The 17,130-nt window shown below is 42.8% G+C and overlaps 1 protein-coding gene across 3 annotated transcripts in view; it reads right to left on the bottom strand.

Moving 5' to 3' along the window:
• The window catches only part of iqsec1b (IQ motif and Sec7 domain ArfGEF 1b), a 202,997-nt gene that overhangs the window by 121,642 nt on the left and 64,225 nt on the right, over positions 1–17,130 (bottom strand). For 2 of the 3 annotated variants that reach the window (XM_071495639.1, XM_071495640.1), the window contains exon 3: positions 13,067–13,174. The exons of the other annotated variant lie outside the window; for it this stretch is intronic. In XM_071495639.1, coding sequence (XP_071351740.1) covers positions 13,067–13,174 — 108 coding nt within the window. The remainder of the gene's footprint in view (positions 1–13,066; positions 13,175–17,130) is intronic. 3 annotated transcript variants of the gene reach the window in all.

Below are 17,130 nucleotides of genomic sequence, written 5' to 3'. Positions count from 1 at the left end.
GCAGGCAGAACAACCTAGAGCTAAACGCTCTGAAGACAGTGGAAATGATAGTGGACTTCAGGAAGAGCCCAGCCCCACCCACCCCCATCACCCTGTGCGACTCCCCCGTGGCTACCGTGGAGCATTTCCGCCTCTTGGGTACCACCATCACAGAGGATCTCAAATGGGAGCTGAACATCAGCTCCCTCATCAAAAAAGCTCAGCAGAGGATGTATTTCCTGAGGCAGTTGAAGAAGTTCAACCTGCCAAGGACTATGATGGTGAACTTCTACACCTCCATCATTGAGTCCATCCTCACCTCCTCCATCACCATCTGGTACGCTGCTGCCACGGAGAGAGACAATAACAGACTGCAGCGTATCATCCACTCTGCGGAGAAGGTGATTGGCTGCAATCTTCCGTCCCTCCAGGACCTGTACACCTCAAGGACTCTGAGGCGTGCAGGGAAGATTGTAGCTGACTCCTCCCACCCTGGACACAAACTTTTTGTGACACTCCCCTCTGGCAGGAGGCTGCGGTCCTTCAGGACCAAAACCTCTCGCCACAAAAATAGCTTCTTCCCATCTGCTATTAGCCTCATCAACAAGGCTAGAGAGCCCCACTGTTGCTGATCAATTGCACCAATCACCAGAAAAAATTCCTTGTATGTGAAAACATACTTGGCAATAAAACTGATTCTGATTCTGATTCTGATTCTGATTCGTCTGCTAGTCTCTGATTCTGGTCTCAACAGACTCCTCATCTGAGTCTGGGTGTGACTGAGGCTCAAACACAAGGCTGAGTCTATCTGATGCTTCCTCCTCCTCTTCCTCTTCATCATACTCTCTGCTCTGTCAGCTGTCAACATAAACAAAATATTTATCATAGCAGTGGATTTTTACATAGTTTAAAACATGTCTGGAGAGGAACTTTAAACATTATATTCCCTCCTGTCTTCATTAGTTATAGTTAGATATGATCATCCTGAATTAGGCCACAATTTAATTTTCTAGAACAGATACATTTAGCCCACGTGAAGCCGTGTTTCTCCAAATTATGAGCATATATCCAAAACACCCTGTGTCCTGTCACAGGGAAGATGATGCTACATGATCAGAGACATTACAGTGCTGGAGAAGTTTTTAGCCAGATTTGACAGACATGACTTTTCCACAGAGCCGTTAGTACAGGAAAGTGTAATGTTTTGGTGATGCATTTCCACAGCTTCACAATTGTTTGGATAATGGGCATGCCATTTTCTAAACCAGGAGCTCCTCAGGGAAATGTATTGTTATTTTTTTTAATAACCACTTACACAGCTGATGGAAGGCATAACAAGGTGTCATGTCACCTTCAGAAAGGTTCTCATAATTCTGTCCATGTAGGCCTCACACTAAACAGCAAGGAGCAGACCTACAGAGACCAGGAGGGCAGATCTTCCAGCTGGTGTGACTTTACTATTAGTGAAATGAAGCAGCTACTCACTGACCTTCAGGAAATTAAAGTATCAACAACTTTCAAAATCAGCAGATACAAATATCTGGGGGTTCATACTGATATGAAACTGAACAGTCAGAAAATGTGAATGCTGTGTTTGAAGAGCCACAGTCTGGTTTGTGTTTCCTGTTTTGAGGCTAATGCATTGTTGTTGTGTTTTGGGTAAACGTGGCTGAACGTGAGAAGCATAATGTTTCACGTTTGGTTTCACATGGATAGCTGTTACATTTGTTCATTTCTAGCCATGCTAGTGGCATGGCAGTGTGAGTCAAACATTCACAGTCTTCAGAGAATGAATCATTTGGTGATCAGCTGACAACTGATCGCCATGACATTTGTTACCCTGGTGTCCAGAGGATGAATCCTCAGGACCTCGGAGACATGCTGACAATCCCTCCAGAGATTCCTTTTGTGAAAAAATCTCAACATCTATTAGATGGACTGGCACAACTTCTGACACACACATTCTTGTGTCATGTTGTGAACATTCATAGCAGCCTCAGCTGCACTTTGTGTTCAGCGCCACTGAGCCTGTTAGCATCTGCACGTTAGCATTTTCATGGTGAGCATGTTAGCATGCGGATACTAGTGTAAAATGCTGTTCCTAAGCAGAGCTTCACAGAGCAGTTAGCATGGCTTTCGACTCTTACTCGTGTTTTTCATTTCATATTTAATACTTGTATCAACTGGCCCCTTTTTCAAGTGCATCACTGATGGTGGCCTTTTATTTACAGTTGTAATGTGTGTGTGTGTGTGAGACTAATGTCCTGTAAGAACAGTTGTGTGTTAGTGTTGCTAATGTAGTGGCAGTATGGTTTTCATATGCTGCCTCCTGTGACCTGTCTGACTTGGCTCTCTATTATTATTTGTCACTGTGGATGGGCATCCAAACTAGGTTAGAGTTATCTAATCTAATCACATAATTTCACTTTTCAAATCTAATATCCTGATAGAGCAGGTTAAATAATGTTAGGCTGAAAACATGCTGTTGAAAAAGAAGTCGATCATTGCCTGCAAAACGGAAAAAAAAAAAAAAGCAATCCAGCCATTAAAACTTCATCCCAGTGGCACAGGCTGTGTTCTTGGCAATAGTCTTGTTTGTTTACAATAATTAAACTAATGAGTCCAAATTAACGTGGTAATGATTTGTTGATGTTGAAATGCAACATGTCGTACCTTAATGAATGTCTTCAATTCTGCTGATGCTGGCACCTGTCGACACGTGTAAGCAGGTGCCACCCGTGGAAACATTTAATAAACCGCTTGCTTCATTGTTCATGTTTTTAGAGCAGGTTTGGTTCTCAGCATGACTAGTTTTATTCTATAAATAGTAACACCCTGATTCACAGCCATTCACTTTCAAACTTGCAAACCAACATAGTTTGGGATCATTTCATCTTCAGCCAGCGCATCTCAGGGGAGGGCGTTGGCAGGATGCAGCTAATGGCCACTATAAAGGAAAACAGAGCTTCTAATCAGCACAACAGTATCACTCTGAGGTTTTGTGTAGGTATGGCCAGAGTGAGGAGAGGAGACATTAAAGGAGCCTTGCATCTGTACTGACCAGCAGCTCACTGAGCACGGCTGGAGGTTATAGATTCTACATGCTGCTTTAGAGAAGGATGAGGGGACTCTGTTGTCGATGCTAACCACATTCAAAAACGGCAAACACCGCCATCCGCCATCTGAGTCTCGTGGACAATGTCTGGCTCTCCCCCAGCATCAGAGAAAATAACACACCATGCCCACAGGAAAATCCAATACACTGCTCTGTTCCCAAAGCTGTGCTGAAACTGAGGCAGTGAATACTCTGGGATTACATTTCACCCTCTACCCTCCCAGATGGCCCCGAATCTCAAATTACAAACTGCTTCCAGACAACGGGAGAAATGAAAAGTTGCAGACCTTGAAGTGATGCTGACGGTAGCTGTCCGAACCCACAGTCAAGAAGCAGCGTTGCCAAGACAAACGTATTAATGCACAAACAAAGAGAACAATTATAATGTGAGCATGTGCCAGTTTGGATGATAACTCCTCCCTGTTTAAAATAACAGTTTAAAAAGTTACTTCTTCAATCCAAGTCAGCTTGTTAAATACAGACTGTGAGGATGAACTACCATCTTTTTGCCATTATATCATATCAGGACTGGACTGGAGTCATAGCAGTGGTAATAAAGTTACAAATGAAGAATGAATTGATGTGTCAAAAGGGAAAAAGGAAATTGCTTTTTCTATTACACCCATGTAAAAAAAACTAAGAGCAGAAAACAGTGAAAGTGAAAATGTCCATGATCCTCTCCTCAGTAAGTTATTACTCTCCTGGTCAGTGTTGGGGTAACAGCTGTTCTAAAGTCCTGCTAACTGCAGTATTAAATGGAGAAAAGTGACAATTCTTAGGTGGTTAACTCATTTTGCTTTGATCAAAAGTAACTGGGCATCAACTAATTCAACATGGGTGGTGAACATATTGTGTCACTAACACCAGCTGGGCATTTGTTAAAAGTCTAGTGGGCAACACACTGCGGAGTTTGATTTCATGTGGCTCTTTTGATGTGGAGCAGTTTCTATGTCATCTGGTTGGGGCTAATGAAGAGAATGTGGGGGGATCAATGTCGCTGCTGCTGCTGCTGCTGCTGCTGGCGGCCAGCAGTGCAGTTCACTCTGAAAACACCCTCACATTTATCAGCTGTGCCAAACCCCAGCCCGAAGAGTCTATTTCAATACTGAAAAGTCCCAAGAGGAGCGAGGAAAAACTATCCAGCAGAGCCAAATTCACCATCGATTGGCTTCTGCACATCACAAAGAGGGAGAGAGGGAGGAGGGAGGAGGAGCTGGGAGCTGCTGCTCGGTGGGTTTCAACTCGAAAAAAAGATGATCTTGATGATGAAGTGAAAAACACTGATTCCATTCAGTGGAAACCGTCTCTGAAGAGACACAAGGGTCATTTCAGGGGAGAAAAAAAACACACAAACCTAATCTCTTCGCTCACTTTCATCTTCTCTGAGTGTGAAGTCAGAGTGATGGCAATCACCAAAGGAGCTATTCATTATAGAGTTTAAGTCTTTGAAATGCAGAGCAGTGCTTCAGCTGGGATGAGTGGTGGTGCTGCACTGTACAGTAAACTGAACTAATCAGCCAGGGTTACTGTAAACTATGACAGCAGAGAAGGACTGAGCGCGCATCGAAGATCTGCCTGAAAATATTTCAACTTAGTCAATTAAAAAGGTTTTAAACAAGTCGACAAACAAACTTCATTTACTTGAGACTTACACAGCATCTTTTCACAGGAGGATCGACCATGTCCCGCTGGGAGAACTAGAAATGTGGGAAACATTATTACTGAAGCGTCTGCCACCACACAGCGTGTGACCATGGGCTCAAGTCTGTTTTTAGGCCAAACTCTGCTTTAAAAGGTTGCAAGACCAGTCTGCAACAATGCATTATAAATGGTTTCGACTCAGTCTCGTCCACCAGTTTGATGAGCAGCAAATGTCCCATGTAAATGCCTCCTGAAGGTGAACTGCAATGGTTTTAGGATTTTAAATAGCAGCAGTTAAATGCTGCATCGTGGGTCCACTGGCATGTGCAAGACTGTGTGCAGTGTGTAATATTTGTGCAGGGTATAAATGGCTTAGCACTTCCTGCAGAGTGGAACCAAAAGTTGCTGCTATTTGAGAGTTGATGGGATCATATTTTCGGCTTAAAACTGGTTTGACAGAAGAATCAAGTTATTGACTACAAAGAATCAAGGGTCATGTTGCCTCGAGATCTTCATTAATCTGTACAAGAACAAACACAGACAATCTGTTGGTGTTCACAGCCAAACAAACTGAAGTGCAGTAAAATAAAAGCCTGAATGGTGGTGCCGAGCGCTGAAATCTGATGCAAAGTCCTGTGGAGTTTGGTGATGAGACAAAGAGAAACACGGCGCTTTTATCCTCAGTAAAACTGATTTTTTTTAAAGCCCTGAAAGTACACACAGAGGGAAGCTGAGAGAACCATTATGCAAATAATCTGGGCATTCATCTGTGTGGATCCAGGTGTAAACTGACAGAGTGGCAGTTTGTCCTCCAGAAACTCCCAGTGTGGTTCCTGCCGGTGAGCTCAGCCTCCCAGCAGGGCAGAGGAGTGGACCTCACATATACACGCTCCACAGGCTGCATCCACGACAGTCAGCCGAGCTCACACATACCCATGCGTCCTCTCACAGCCGATGGAAAGTTAATTAACTGCCTTTTGGAGGCGGCAGTCCTGTGACAGCCCAGCCACTGGTGCAGGCCTATTACCCAGCCTTTAACAGTGATGAATTAGCACTCCTTCCCCGTCTGCCCCCCATCATTGGCGGCTGTGGCCCAGGGGAAGGCGCACTAGTCTGCATGGTCCCTGTACGTCATACATCAGCTCGCTCTGATACGGGAGACAAGAGGTCTGGAAGATTGGGGGGAAATTAGCAGACAGGGAGCCAACAACTGAGATAATACAAATGAAGCTATTAGTAGAAATCAAGGATGCTCATTAGTTTCTTACTTTAAGAGCACAAACAAAGTGGCCCCCTTTTTCTATTCTAGTGAGGATGTGGGGAGTTAATGATACGGCTGCAGTAAAGCAGTTATCTATTATCCAACTACAGTCCGCATGTTTTATTCTGATGGAAACGAAGCAACAATAAGAGCAAAACAAACTACAGACCATCTGATGATGGTCCCATCAGCCGCTATGCCCGTCAACATGTTGACCTTCTGACCCCTGAGAACTCTTGAGGGTGGAACCACACCCATATTCAAACTCAGCCTTCATTTTGATCTTAACTGCACACCTGGAAAGTGTCCTGATCGCACAACTGAGACACTGTTGCAGCAACAACATCTGTCCACAAGGACTCCAGGACCATTTTGCCATGATGACACACACACACATACACACACACATACACAGACTCACAAACAAAGCTGCCATGCTGTTGCAGCTGGTAAAACTAGTACAAAACAATAAAATGTCTTGTGGAAGTGGAAGGCAGTGTTTGAGTCCAGCGGGCGGTCTCGATCAGGGCTCAGCTGAGTGTGCAGCGATGCCTGGACAGCTGGCTCACCTCACTGTAAAGTCCTCAGCAGGAACAGAGCAGCATACTTGCATCCATCACACTTATTATCTCCCTGGCAGAAAGAGAAGCATCTTTTCATGAAAACACATGACACTTGTTTGTTGTTACCCAAAATCGCATTCTCATGCTTCCTGAACAAGCTGATTTAGAGGATGAGGTGGTAAATGCTGTACCACTGAAGACTTTAGGAATAACGGTGTTGTACACAGTCACCAAACTACACAGAACTAATAGGAGCACTCAGGCAGTTCAGTATTGCACAAAGTTGGGGAACGTGCAAAGAAGGTTTATTAAAAACATTCAAAAGTGAGGCAGCAGAAGCAGAGATCTCCTGACCTGTGATCACAAGTTAGCTCAAACACCCTGGATACTACAGTTCCCACGATGCAACTCAGCGGTGTCTTTCTTTAGCAGCATTGGGTAAGTTACTTAAAAATGTAATGATATGTTTATTATATATTACTCATTGAAAAGTGATTACATCAATGATTACTTAACAGCAAAAATAATTACTTAAATTACTCATTACATGACTTTCAGGGCCCGATCTAACACAGTGAACCAGCATGACATGTTTTACGGTTAATGAGATGTCATGGTTTAACAAGCAGGAGCAGATTTCCAGGTTTTTACTGTCCATCAGATTCCAGCTGGGCTCCTGAGGCTACATACAGCTCTGCAGACGACCTCAGCTCACTGTGACGCTGTGAGGTTCACACAGCCTCCAGGTCTGAACCAATCCAGACGATTCTGAACATGGTCTCATGTCAGACTAATGCCAACAAGCCAGCTAAGACGACACAAACATGGGGAAACTTTGGAGTCACATTTCTCCATCAGAGCCTAGAACTGTCCCCTCACATCTGGAGCCCTGACCAGTCTGTCCACTGTCCAATATCCACTATAAAAAGCCCACGTACAACAGCGATCAAGACAAGACAACAATGCAGGTTTTTGCAGACACCTACACACCATCAGCACCAACAGTACTCCAAGAACAAGTGGAGATACCTGTGTTTGCTCAGACTGTGGAAAGCTCCTCCAGAGCCACAGCAGGTACACAACTGTTTTCATAGCCAGAGCAATAAACTGAACTGAACTGAACTGAAACAATCACTGCCCCTTTAGAATTAAAATACAATTTTTACAGTGTTCAGATTATCCAACAGCACTAGAACTCCAATCCCATGAGTACTGTATAAAGTAACAACAACAGCGGGAAACAAAACAGACATTATGTAGTAAGCATTTAACAGTGCAAAAGAGTTCAGTAAAAGCCACCCACTTGGGTGAAAGAGAGTGTATTTCTGTCTGCTTGTGTTCAAATGAATGTAACTGGGACAGAGTATTCACGGAAATCTATAAATATTCCCCCAGCTCCAATGACAGGCATTGTGGTTATTTATAAATCCCACCCATGTGCATGTGCTGAATGCTACGTCACAACCCCAAACAATCGCACAGATGCAAGGAGGATCTGCAACTTTTTTTTTTTTGTTTTCTTCTCAGCTCCGGTCTCGCGCAGAAAAGTGAACATGATTTTAATTACAAACAAAACAATAACTGCTGAACAGAACAGAAACTGTGGCTTCATAATCAGACACTGTGGGTGCAGAGATCAGTAAATCCCACTTCACACCCTGCTACTGTTACAATCTCAGAGCAGGCCGATAATGACAAGTTGCTGTATTTGTTTTATTTTTTGCATACATGGACAACAACTGTTGGTGCGACACAGACAGAGAAAGTACAGGATGGAAACATAAGTAACTGACAAGTTGAATGATTTGGGAGGGAACAGATGCATCAGAGAGCCAGTCAACACCAAAGTGTGCCTCTATGAAATGAAGGCACAGCTGACTGAGTGGTGTGAGGCTAACTTTACCCTGACAAAGCCTGCATGCTGATCTCACACACAAAAACAACAAAATGTACATTTTTTAAGTCCCCAGATGCAACTGCAGAACCCTGGGGTGCTTTTTTTTCTTAAACCTAGCCAAACATTACTGTCTCCTTCATCGTTCCTGTTTTAAAATCCTGAGTCAAGCGCCAAAAATAACTGAAGCCATGCCACAGACACACACACAGTGCTATACCCCTCCCATCTCACGTGAACGTAGCAGCGCAGCCATTTGTCGAGGGAATCGTGGGTTGAGTAAACCAGCTGCTCTATATGCATCTCAACAAAAAAATACCAACGCGAGCCAGGGGCAAATTAATATTTTGTTGCATCAGGCATTCCGTGGACTGAATTAAGCAACTTCCGACCGACAGGATGATTTCTGTCTCGAAACAGACACAGAGAAAAGTCCTGAAAGACAAGGGTGAAAAAACTGCAGATTATTTCTTCCTTTATCCTGGTGGAGTCTGGACCTGACAGCACACTATCCATACTTTTCCTCCTAAGTCATTCAAATGACTCACTTCCAACTGAACATGAAACAGATGCAAAGTCATACAAGATTAAATTCCTCTGGCATGATACTCAAAAGAGTTAGCCACCCAACGATATACATATTTAACAGTCTTATAAAAGATACTGTATCTGAGACCTGGTTATATATGCAGATGTAAATAGAGGGTCACACAAGAGCAATGTGCATGGGCCATATGCAAAAAGGCAAACCATATGGACTGGATAAACCTCTTCCTACACATTCACCCTTCAAGACTTTTGCAGAGGGCTGAAAAACTACACAATAAACAAATGAGACAATTCCATTTCACCACCAATATCAACTGCATTACAGGTTGGTGTTGCAACGACCTGGGGCAACAACTCAGAGGTGGTCAGACTTCATTAAACGTGAACAGCTTATTCTGCAAGTCAAGAGCAGAATTAGCATCTTTGCTTTCCTAAACGAAGAACACAACAGACACACCGAGGTAGAGATGTTAGATGCTTAACAAGGACAACAAGAACACATGGCGAATGAACCTGTCAGACAAAGAACTTTACAAGCTGAGGAAGGTTTACACTGGTTCCTTCAGTTCTAAGGAACCAAGACCTGACTCAGGTCCTGGGTTTGGGACTTGGTTCCGAGAGGTTCTTTGATCATGTGTTCTTGTTAACCAAGTATCTGTCCATGGCCAAATTATACAAATATAATTTGGATGAATCAGGTTGGGTTGGGTGTTGTGTTTGTATCTCGTTTAATCTCTGGGTACAACATAATGAGCGGAAAATCAGTGGCATATGTTAAAAAAATGCCCGTCACCCTTGTGGCTACAGTGTCTCATAGTTGCTGAAGGAGGATTTATATACTTCACTTCCTATCGGACTTTCAATTATTTTTACTTAAATTATTTTTTGTTATTAGTTTGTGACATTTGTTCCAAACACATTATTATTGCTATTCTCTCTATTGGGTCAGCTGCATTTCGTATTGGGTTGTCTTTCAGCCATTTGGATCTTGGATCTCAGGTCGTTTGTGCACACTTTGACAGCATGTGTAACTTTCTGAAAGCATGGCAATGAAAGGGGAACTCAAGTGAGTTACCAGACCTCTGAAGACGAATGCTGGTACTACTCAATTTTGATGAATTTTTTTTTTGATGAATTTTTAAATGTCCATTTTGACTCCAGAGATGTTATAGAAGTGTAATGCTGAACTGGTGGAGTACTCTGAATACTGAGGACTTTGACAAGAAGTGACCGTTTTAGTGATGAAAACAGAGTGTGTCTCAGGCTGCACATTTCTGTCTGAATCCGACACAAGCCTGTACATTAGTGAGTTTATATACAGTGACTTCCCTGCTGTAAACATTGCTGCTGCTCTAGAAACCAATTCTGTTTATTCTAATCTTGTGTGACTTTTATTCTTTTTTAAAAATAATAATATCGAGTATCAGTGAAGAAGTGGCTAAGCTGCACTGTATTGATGAAATAAGATAAATACAACATTAATGCACACTGCACACTGCAGATTTACCTCATATGGTGCAGGCCGATGAGACATGACTTCGTTGAGTTCAGGAATACCCCCGCCTTAATGTTAATGAAATGCTCAAAAAGCCAACACAACAAATAACAGAATACCCAACAGACATACTGCAGATACTATAGACAACTATCTATACTACACCTTTGCCTCTGTGTCAGAGAATCTACATTTCTGCACAACCCGCTAAACGTACGCAACATTTGCAAAGAGTTAGCTACAATCTTTGCAACTCTACCTAGCGACACTATACATCACATACAAAACTTAAGGGACTTTGACTGCAGATGTCATTGATTCAAACTGGAAGCTGATGAGAGCATTTGTAACGATGACATCAGCTGTGCAGGCAGAAGAAAAAGGAAACCTAACCCAGACCAGGTGTGCTCTTTATTGGATCTTTGCTTCAAGGCCACATATTTCAAGTACAAGGAGAGACATGACAGCACCACAGGTTCACCAGTATCAACCTTTGTAGACAGGGTGTACATGGATGAACTTGATACTGTGGTTTACAGGAAAGCCATTTACACAGATTCACACCATCCACTGGAGCACAAACTGAAGTGATCTGGTCCCCACACCACTGGTCAGAGACAAATACAAAGGCTGAAGACAACCACATGAACAGTCTATGTGGACAGGATTTGAAAGTCTGTAGTTACCCTCATTGGTATTTGGTTAAAAACCCATAAGAACTAGAATTACCGCCTTGTCGTTGGATGCATCCGCCAACCAGTCAAGTTGCAGGAAACATGGCCACAATCTCCCCTTCTTCTGTTCCTGAGTTACAATGCTGATAGCATTGATACAGGCAGAGGTGTTTTTGCAGAACATTATGATGTCACAGTGAAATTCACCTTTCGCCATTTTGATATAAAATGTCATCACATGATAATTTTATCCAATTAGAAACTTGTGTTCAGTGGCTTCCAAATTAGTCTATGAATTCTTGGTTTACGCCAAAAAAAAAAAAAAACGTGTTTTGTGAGGTCAACGTGACCTGCGACCTTTGACCAACAAAATCTAATCAGTTCATCTTTGAGTCCAAGTGAATGTTTGCACCAATTTTCAAGAACTTCTGTCAAGGCGCTACGGAGATATTACAATGTCTTTAATAAAAGTGAATTTAGCAATGTTAAGTTTAGTAAAGAGCAGGATCACACATTAAAGACCAGGAAAGCCCAGAAGAAGAGACGTATCTCCTGCGTTACCTTTTCCTGCTGCTGACACCTTACATTTTCTATCTGACAAATAAAACTGCCCTATAATCAGTCTCTAAAGCTGCTTCATTGTGCAGCAGCATATTGCTTCAGTGTGATTTTACCTGCACCAATGTGTCACTTTCTCTGTGCCTCTCAGGGGTTTTACATAATTACATTCATTATCCAATCCACACACCTACCTCCTCCTATTGTAAGTTCCAGCTTGACCCAAACGTAATTCAGAACACAACTCCCTGGGCAACTGTAATTGATGTGCGCTTGTTTTTCATGTTCTTTGGCAAATATTTCCTAATAGAGTGGGACAGCTCAAGACCTCACTGTAATCACAGGTGTTAAGCACTCGTTCTTCTAACTGGTGAGCAAACAACACATCAGGATTTTAACCATCTTATTCCTCCAAAAGCTAAAAGCCTACAGTGTGAGGTTTTTGTATCCACCCCCCCCCCCCCACCCCCCCCAACAAACCTGCCTTAAAAATCGCTCTCATGCTCGGCGCTGGATGTTTGATAGATACAGCGAGCAAGGCGTCAAGAATAAAAACCCTTTGAAATTGCCATGAAGCTTTTGAAGCCTGTGTCCCACTGCTCAACGCTCTCAGGGTTTTCATCTCTCCCCATCTCTCCTCATTTGCCGAGAGCTCGTAGGGCCTCGCTGAGCAGCTGTAATGAACTCCAAGTAAAGGCATCCAGAGACAGGAGGACTGCATGGACAGCCAGGCAGGGCATTACTGTGCTGTGCTGTATGTGCCGCAAGATGCTTTATGCAAACACGCTGCTCGCTATAATCTACAAAGTTGTAGCAGTGCAGCAAAGCTTGTCACTCATTTTTCTAAGATATCCTTCAACTATTTCAGCCCTTAACTCTAATGTTCAGTAACGCTGAACATTAGAGGGACTGCAAGGAGGAGATGTGACTTCACAGGGGTCTGTTCTGCCTGCTCTATTCCCGAAAATAGTTGGTTTCCTTACTGTGCTTCTACTTCACTTGTGTGGTTGTAATGGGTTAGGTTGTTCATTTTCTATCTGAGTGGATTTGGAGGATGAGGAGGCCACCTACCAGTTCCAGCACAGTAGGCGGTGGAAGTCTTCATGAGTGAAAGGAAAAGACTGACAAACAAAGAAACACTCAACAGCAGCATGGGGAATGGGGAGATCAAGGATTAGATGTTTAAGCAGGCTGATAAACAGTGTGATGCTATAAAGCAGCACCAGGACAGGAACTGGTGCGATGAGATAGAGTGTCAGGAAATGGGTTTAGAGGATTGTGGTCTGATGAAGAAAATGTGACTTTAAAAAAAAACCAAAAAAAACCCTTCGATTTACCCAAAAGATGCTGACTTCCATTTGCGACAGGGGTAACTTCTTCTACACGGTGGGGCAATTAGGTTTAGAGGGATCTCTGAGACTTCTACAGGCAATGAGGCGTGTCGCCTGCAACATAAAGAGAGAGAGGCACAGTGAAGCGATTCATTATGCACATTTGATGAAGTTTAAGAAAACACAGCAGGACAGTTTCATTCAAAACCAGACAGCAAGTGATGACTGGGCAATGCCATTGTTTCTGTTGCAGCATCAACTGTGTTGCACCGAACAGCGGTGAGGGGTTCCGTCAGCCACCAACTCCCACTGAGCTGAAAAAAAAAAGAGATTACTTCTGTCCACTGCCCGCAGCATTTTAATGCCTTCAAATCAGGGCCGGGAACTCTCATATATGTATTATCACAAAGGGCTGAATCAGCACACAGAGCTCAGTGCCAGGTAGGGAGCAGAGAGAGGAAGAGGAGGAGAGAGAGAGAGGGAGAGAGGAGAGAGGCAGGCAGACGATCAGAATGTACCAGGCTGCGGCCGGAGAGTAAATTGAGGCACCAACAGAGGCTGTGGAGAACAGATATGAACAGGAAGGAAACACGAGACAGGAGGAAGCAGATTAGAATTACATTCTGTTATCTAACTCTTTAGCTTCAATGACTTTGCCAGTTCAAATCTGTGAAGTTCCCGTGACTGCCAACGATACATGTTTTAACAGATAAATGACAGTACTGCACGTAACACTGAAACAAACAGGTCAAAGCTGCTCAGAGTGCAGATATCTTAGCATAGTTACCACTGAAGTCTCTAAAGGGAGAACAAAGTGATGATCTTTGGGATTTTGCTCAGGAATAAGTGCTGTGTTCAGCCTATACGCAAGAGGTCCTCATGGACCCGTGGAAACCCGACATGAACCTGACATGTATAAAATAATTTTCAAAGAGAGAGAGGCGATCTGAGGGGAACCTGAGAACGACCAGATCCGACCCCAACAGACCCGCAACAAAAATGTGTTCAGAATCCGAACAGACTCGGACAGAGAGAGCGCATGGACACTGGCAGCAGTTTGATGCCCTGTATCAGGTAATTCAATCAATTAACAGGCAGCAGTGATCCGCAATATAATAATAACTAGAACGTCAGTCACTAGAGCGTATACCTCTACCAAGGTCAAACAACCCTACACGTCTGTCAGATCCAGAGTATTATCTATTATATATTATTGTCTATAGATCTCAATGCTGTTAAAACGTCTGATTTTCTTACAGCAAGATCCAAGGATTATTTCCTGAGAAACTGAGAAAATGTTGAAAAATGTCCCATCTTGCCATGTTTAGGAAAATTCCTGGCTCAAACCTCTTTAACCTTTAATCTGCGCCAAATTTTCATGTCATCTACCCTGGCCCCTGCCGCACCCTTCCACCAGGTCTGGTGCAAATAAATTCAGTAATTTCTTCGTAATCCTGCTGACAAACAAACAAAAAGAAACATAAACAAACCTAAATCATTTGTTTATTGTTCATTTGACACATTCTGCAGCCAACTGGGTGATAGATAGAAAAGACACCTGTTTAATATCTGTGAAAACTGTCATTTGATAGCGTCCATCTTGTAGGCTACAGATTTTCCTTTAATAAGCTCAGGGTGGGGTCTCTACTATACACCTGTCTAAACCCAGTGTCACACTAATAGCAGTTCATTTTTAAATCATTTGTTTGTTCTTTCCAATACTGAGGTTCAGAACATTGATATCAATCTCAGGTTTGTGATCAAAGCAAAAAAAAAAATCAAGCTAGTGCAAATCACTCTGCTCCTCCCACACTTTAATCTCCCTACTCCGCCCAGGCCCCCACCTACATCCATGTTGTGTTTGCTGTCTCAGCTAACGCAGGAAGTGGGAGCTTTGACCTTCTCTGATTGGTCAGAAGGAAAATCTCTACACTACTGCCAGGCCCTCCTGAGGATCACAGCACCTCTCCACATTTTTATGCATATTTGAGTCAAAAATATTAGAGGAAAGTTACATACTGCAGCTTAAGGTAGAGCTGCAATCAGAACTCGGATGATTCAATTCATTTCAATTCAATTTCAATTTTATTGTATAGCACCAAATCATAATATACATTATCTCAAGGCAGTTTTCAGGGTCAGGTCGAGACCTTACTTTATTATAGAGAAAAACCCAACAGTTCCCACAAAGAGAAGCGCTTGGAGACGGGGGGAGGAAAAACTCCCTTTTAACAGAAAGAAACCTCCAACAGAGCTGGGCTCAGGGTGGGGGTGTCCTCTTAAACCGGTGAGGTTTAAGAGGACAGAGAGGGGGCTGGGGGGAGGAGAGAGAGGAAGAAGAGAGAGAAACACCAGGAACAGCTGTATATACTACAAGTAATGGTGTTATCAATAATAATAATTAGCCATGTAAAATCAACAGTGTGATTTTAGAGGGAGTTAGATGCAGAAACTATTGACTGACCTACAACCAGGTGCAATGATTGTTGATTGCTGACAGCTTTGCTAAGTCTTGTAGGCAGGCGAGGTTGCCAGGTCCAACATGTACAAATATGACCTCACACTCTGGAGGGCTAAGCCAGCTCACATTCTCACCCTCCAATATCATAAATGCTACAGTCATAAATGATTTACCTTGATTTTAAATACAAATACACAATGATGGTGTTTCGCCTCAGACTTCAGAGAATCCTCACTTTATTCACTCACCCTGACAGCCTGTATGAAAAGGTGAGCTGGTCCTCCCTGACAAACAGAGCGGAGCAGCATTGTTTGTTGTGTATTTATAAAGCTCTGCTGCCTAGTTACCTCTGCTCTCTGGTTACATTTCATTCAGCACTTACAATGTCAGGTCACAGGACATTTTAAATTTAGCTCTACCTCTTCCTCACACTGAACTGAAAAAATATACTGCTTACAAATGGAACGAGCTCCAAAAAAATATGAAGTTACATTCTCTTATTTCCCTGGAACATTTTAAAAGATTATATTTAATGTTTTAATTATCACACTTACACATGCTTTCCTTAAATGCCTGTGGATTTATGCATCTGTCTATGTATAAACTGTACATGTTTATTTTTGTACACAGGTCTGTCTTGAAAAAGAGACCCCAATCTCAGTGCTGTATAATAAAGGATTTGATCATTGTAATAATAATCTCAATGTTTTTCTACAACATTAACAGTAGACTTTAGATGTAGATTATTTTACGGCACTGTGAGGTGATTTAAGTTTTTTCAAGTCCTCACATCTAATCGTATTTCATGGCCTTCCAAGACGACCCATATGAGCGTTTTCTAATCTGGCAGCCCGGCACCACAGTGACATCACAGTGCTTTCCCAATGGCCATTGACCAATGACCATTACAAAAAAGTGTTTTCTAATCTGTAAAGTTTCTAACTGGTAAAGTTTGGGAGGGTGGTTCTCAACCTAAGGGTCACGACCCCTACAAGGAGTCATGACATGAAACTGGTGAGTCATGATATGAGGCAGAAAAAAACCATTCTCATCCATCCACAATATTTTTATATTCTAATCTTTGCCTCTTTCTTCTTTCTTTAATGTTGTTGTTTTTCTAGTGAGAACACCTTCAGCTTCTGGTCAGCTTTGCATCCGATGCTGTACAGTTTATCTTATATTATCCTACGGGCTGGGAGCAATGTCCAGGGGGGAGGGAGGGGCCATCAGTGTGAATAGAGCGCTGGCCATAAATAAACCACCTATATATCTCTTGGTACCTATTTGCTGCAGCTGGCTGAATAATGGAAGAAGCAGCCACTTGTCACTGAGCCGTCCCCCAGTGAGGACTGATGACGACTGGTACATTAGATAATGTGCTGCCTCTGGACAACTTTGTCCTGCTCTCTGCTTCTGACCGGCATGGTCCGCTGACAGTACTGAGGCCAGTCCACAACTCCACAACTCGTCACGACCTCAAACTTCAGCAAACACACACATACACACACTGCCTAGGAAAGTTACCGTTCTAAGTGTTTTTTTCTGAGTTTCCTACTTTCACAATGAAATGTTCTGTTCTTTCCTGGGAGAAAAAAAAGTCCTTGCAAAG

Source organism: Trachinotus anak, unplaced genomic scaffold (assembly GCF_046630095.1).
Source record: "Trachinotus anak isolate AG129_WGS33_773 ecotype Australia unplaced genomic scaffold, CSIRO_AGI_Tana_v1 ptg000013l, whole genome shotgun sequence".
Taxonomy (NCBI): domain Eukaryota; kingdom Metazoa; phylum Chordata; class Actinopteri; order Carangiformes; family Carangidae; genus Trachinotus; species Trachinotus anak.
The sequence above is the reverse complement of the archived record's forward strand: the minus strand, read 5'-3'. Positions and strand labels throughout refer to the sequence as shown.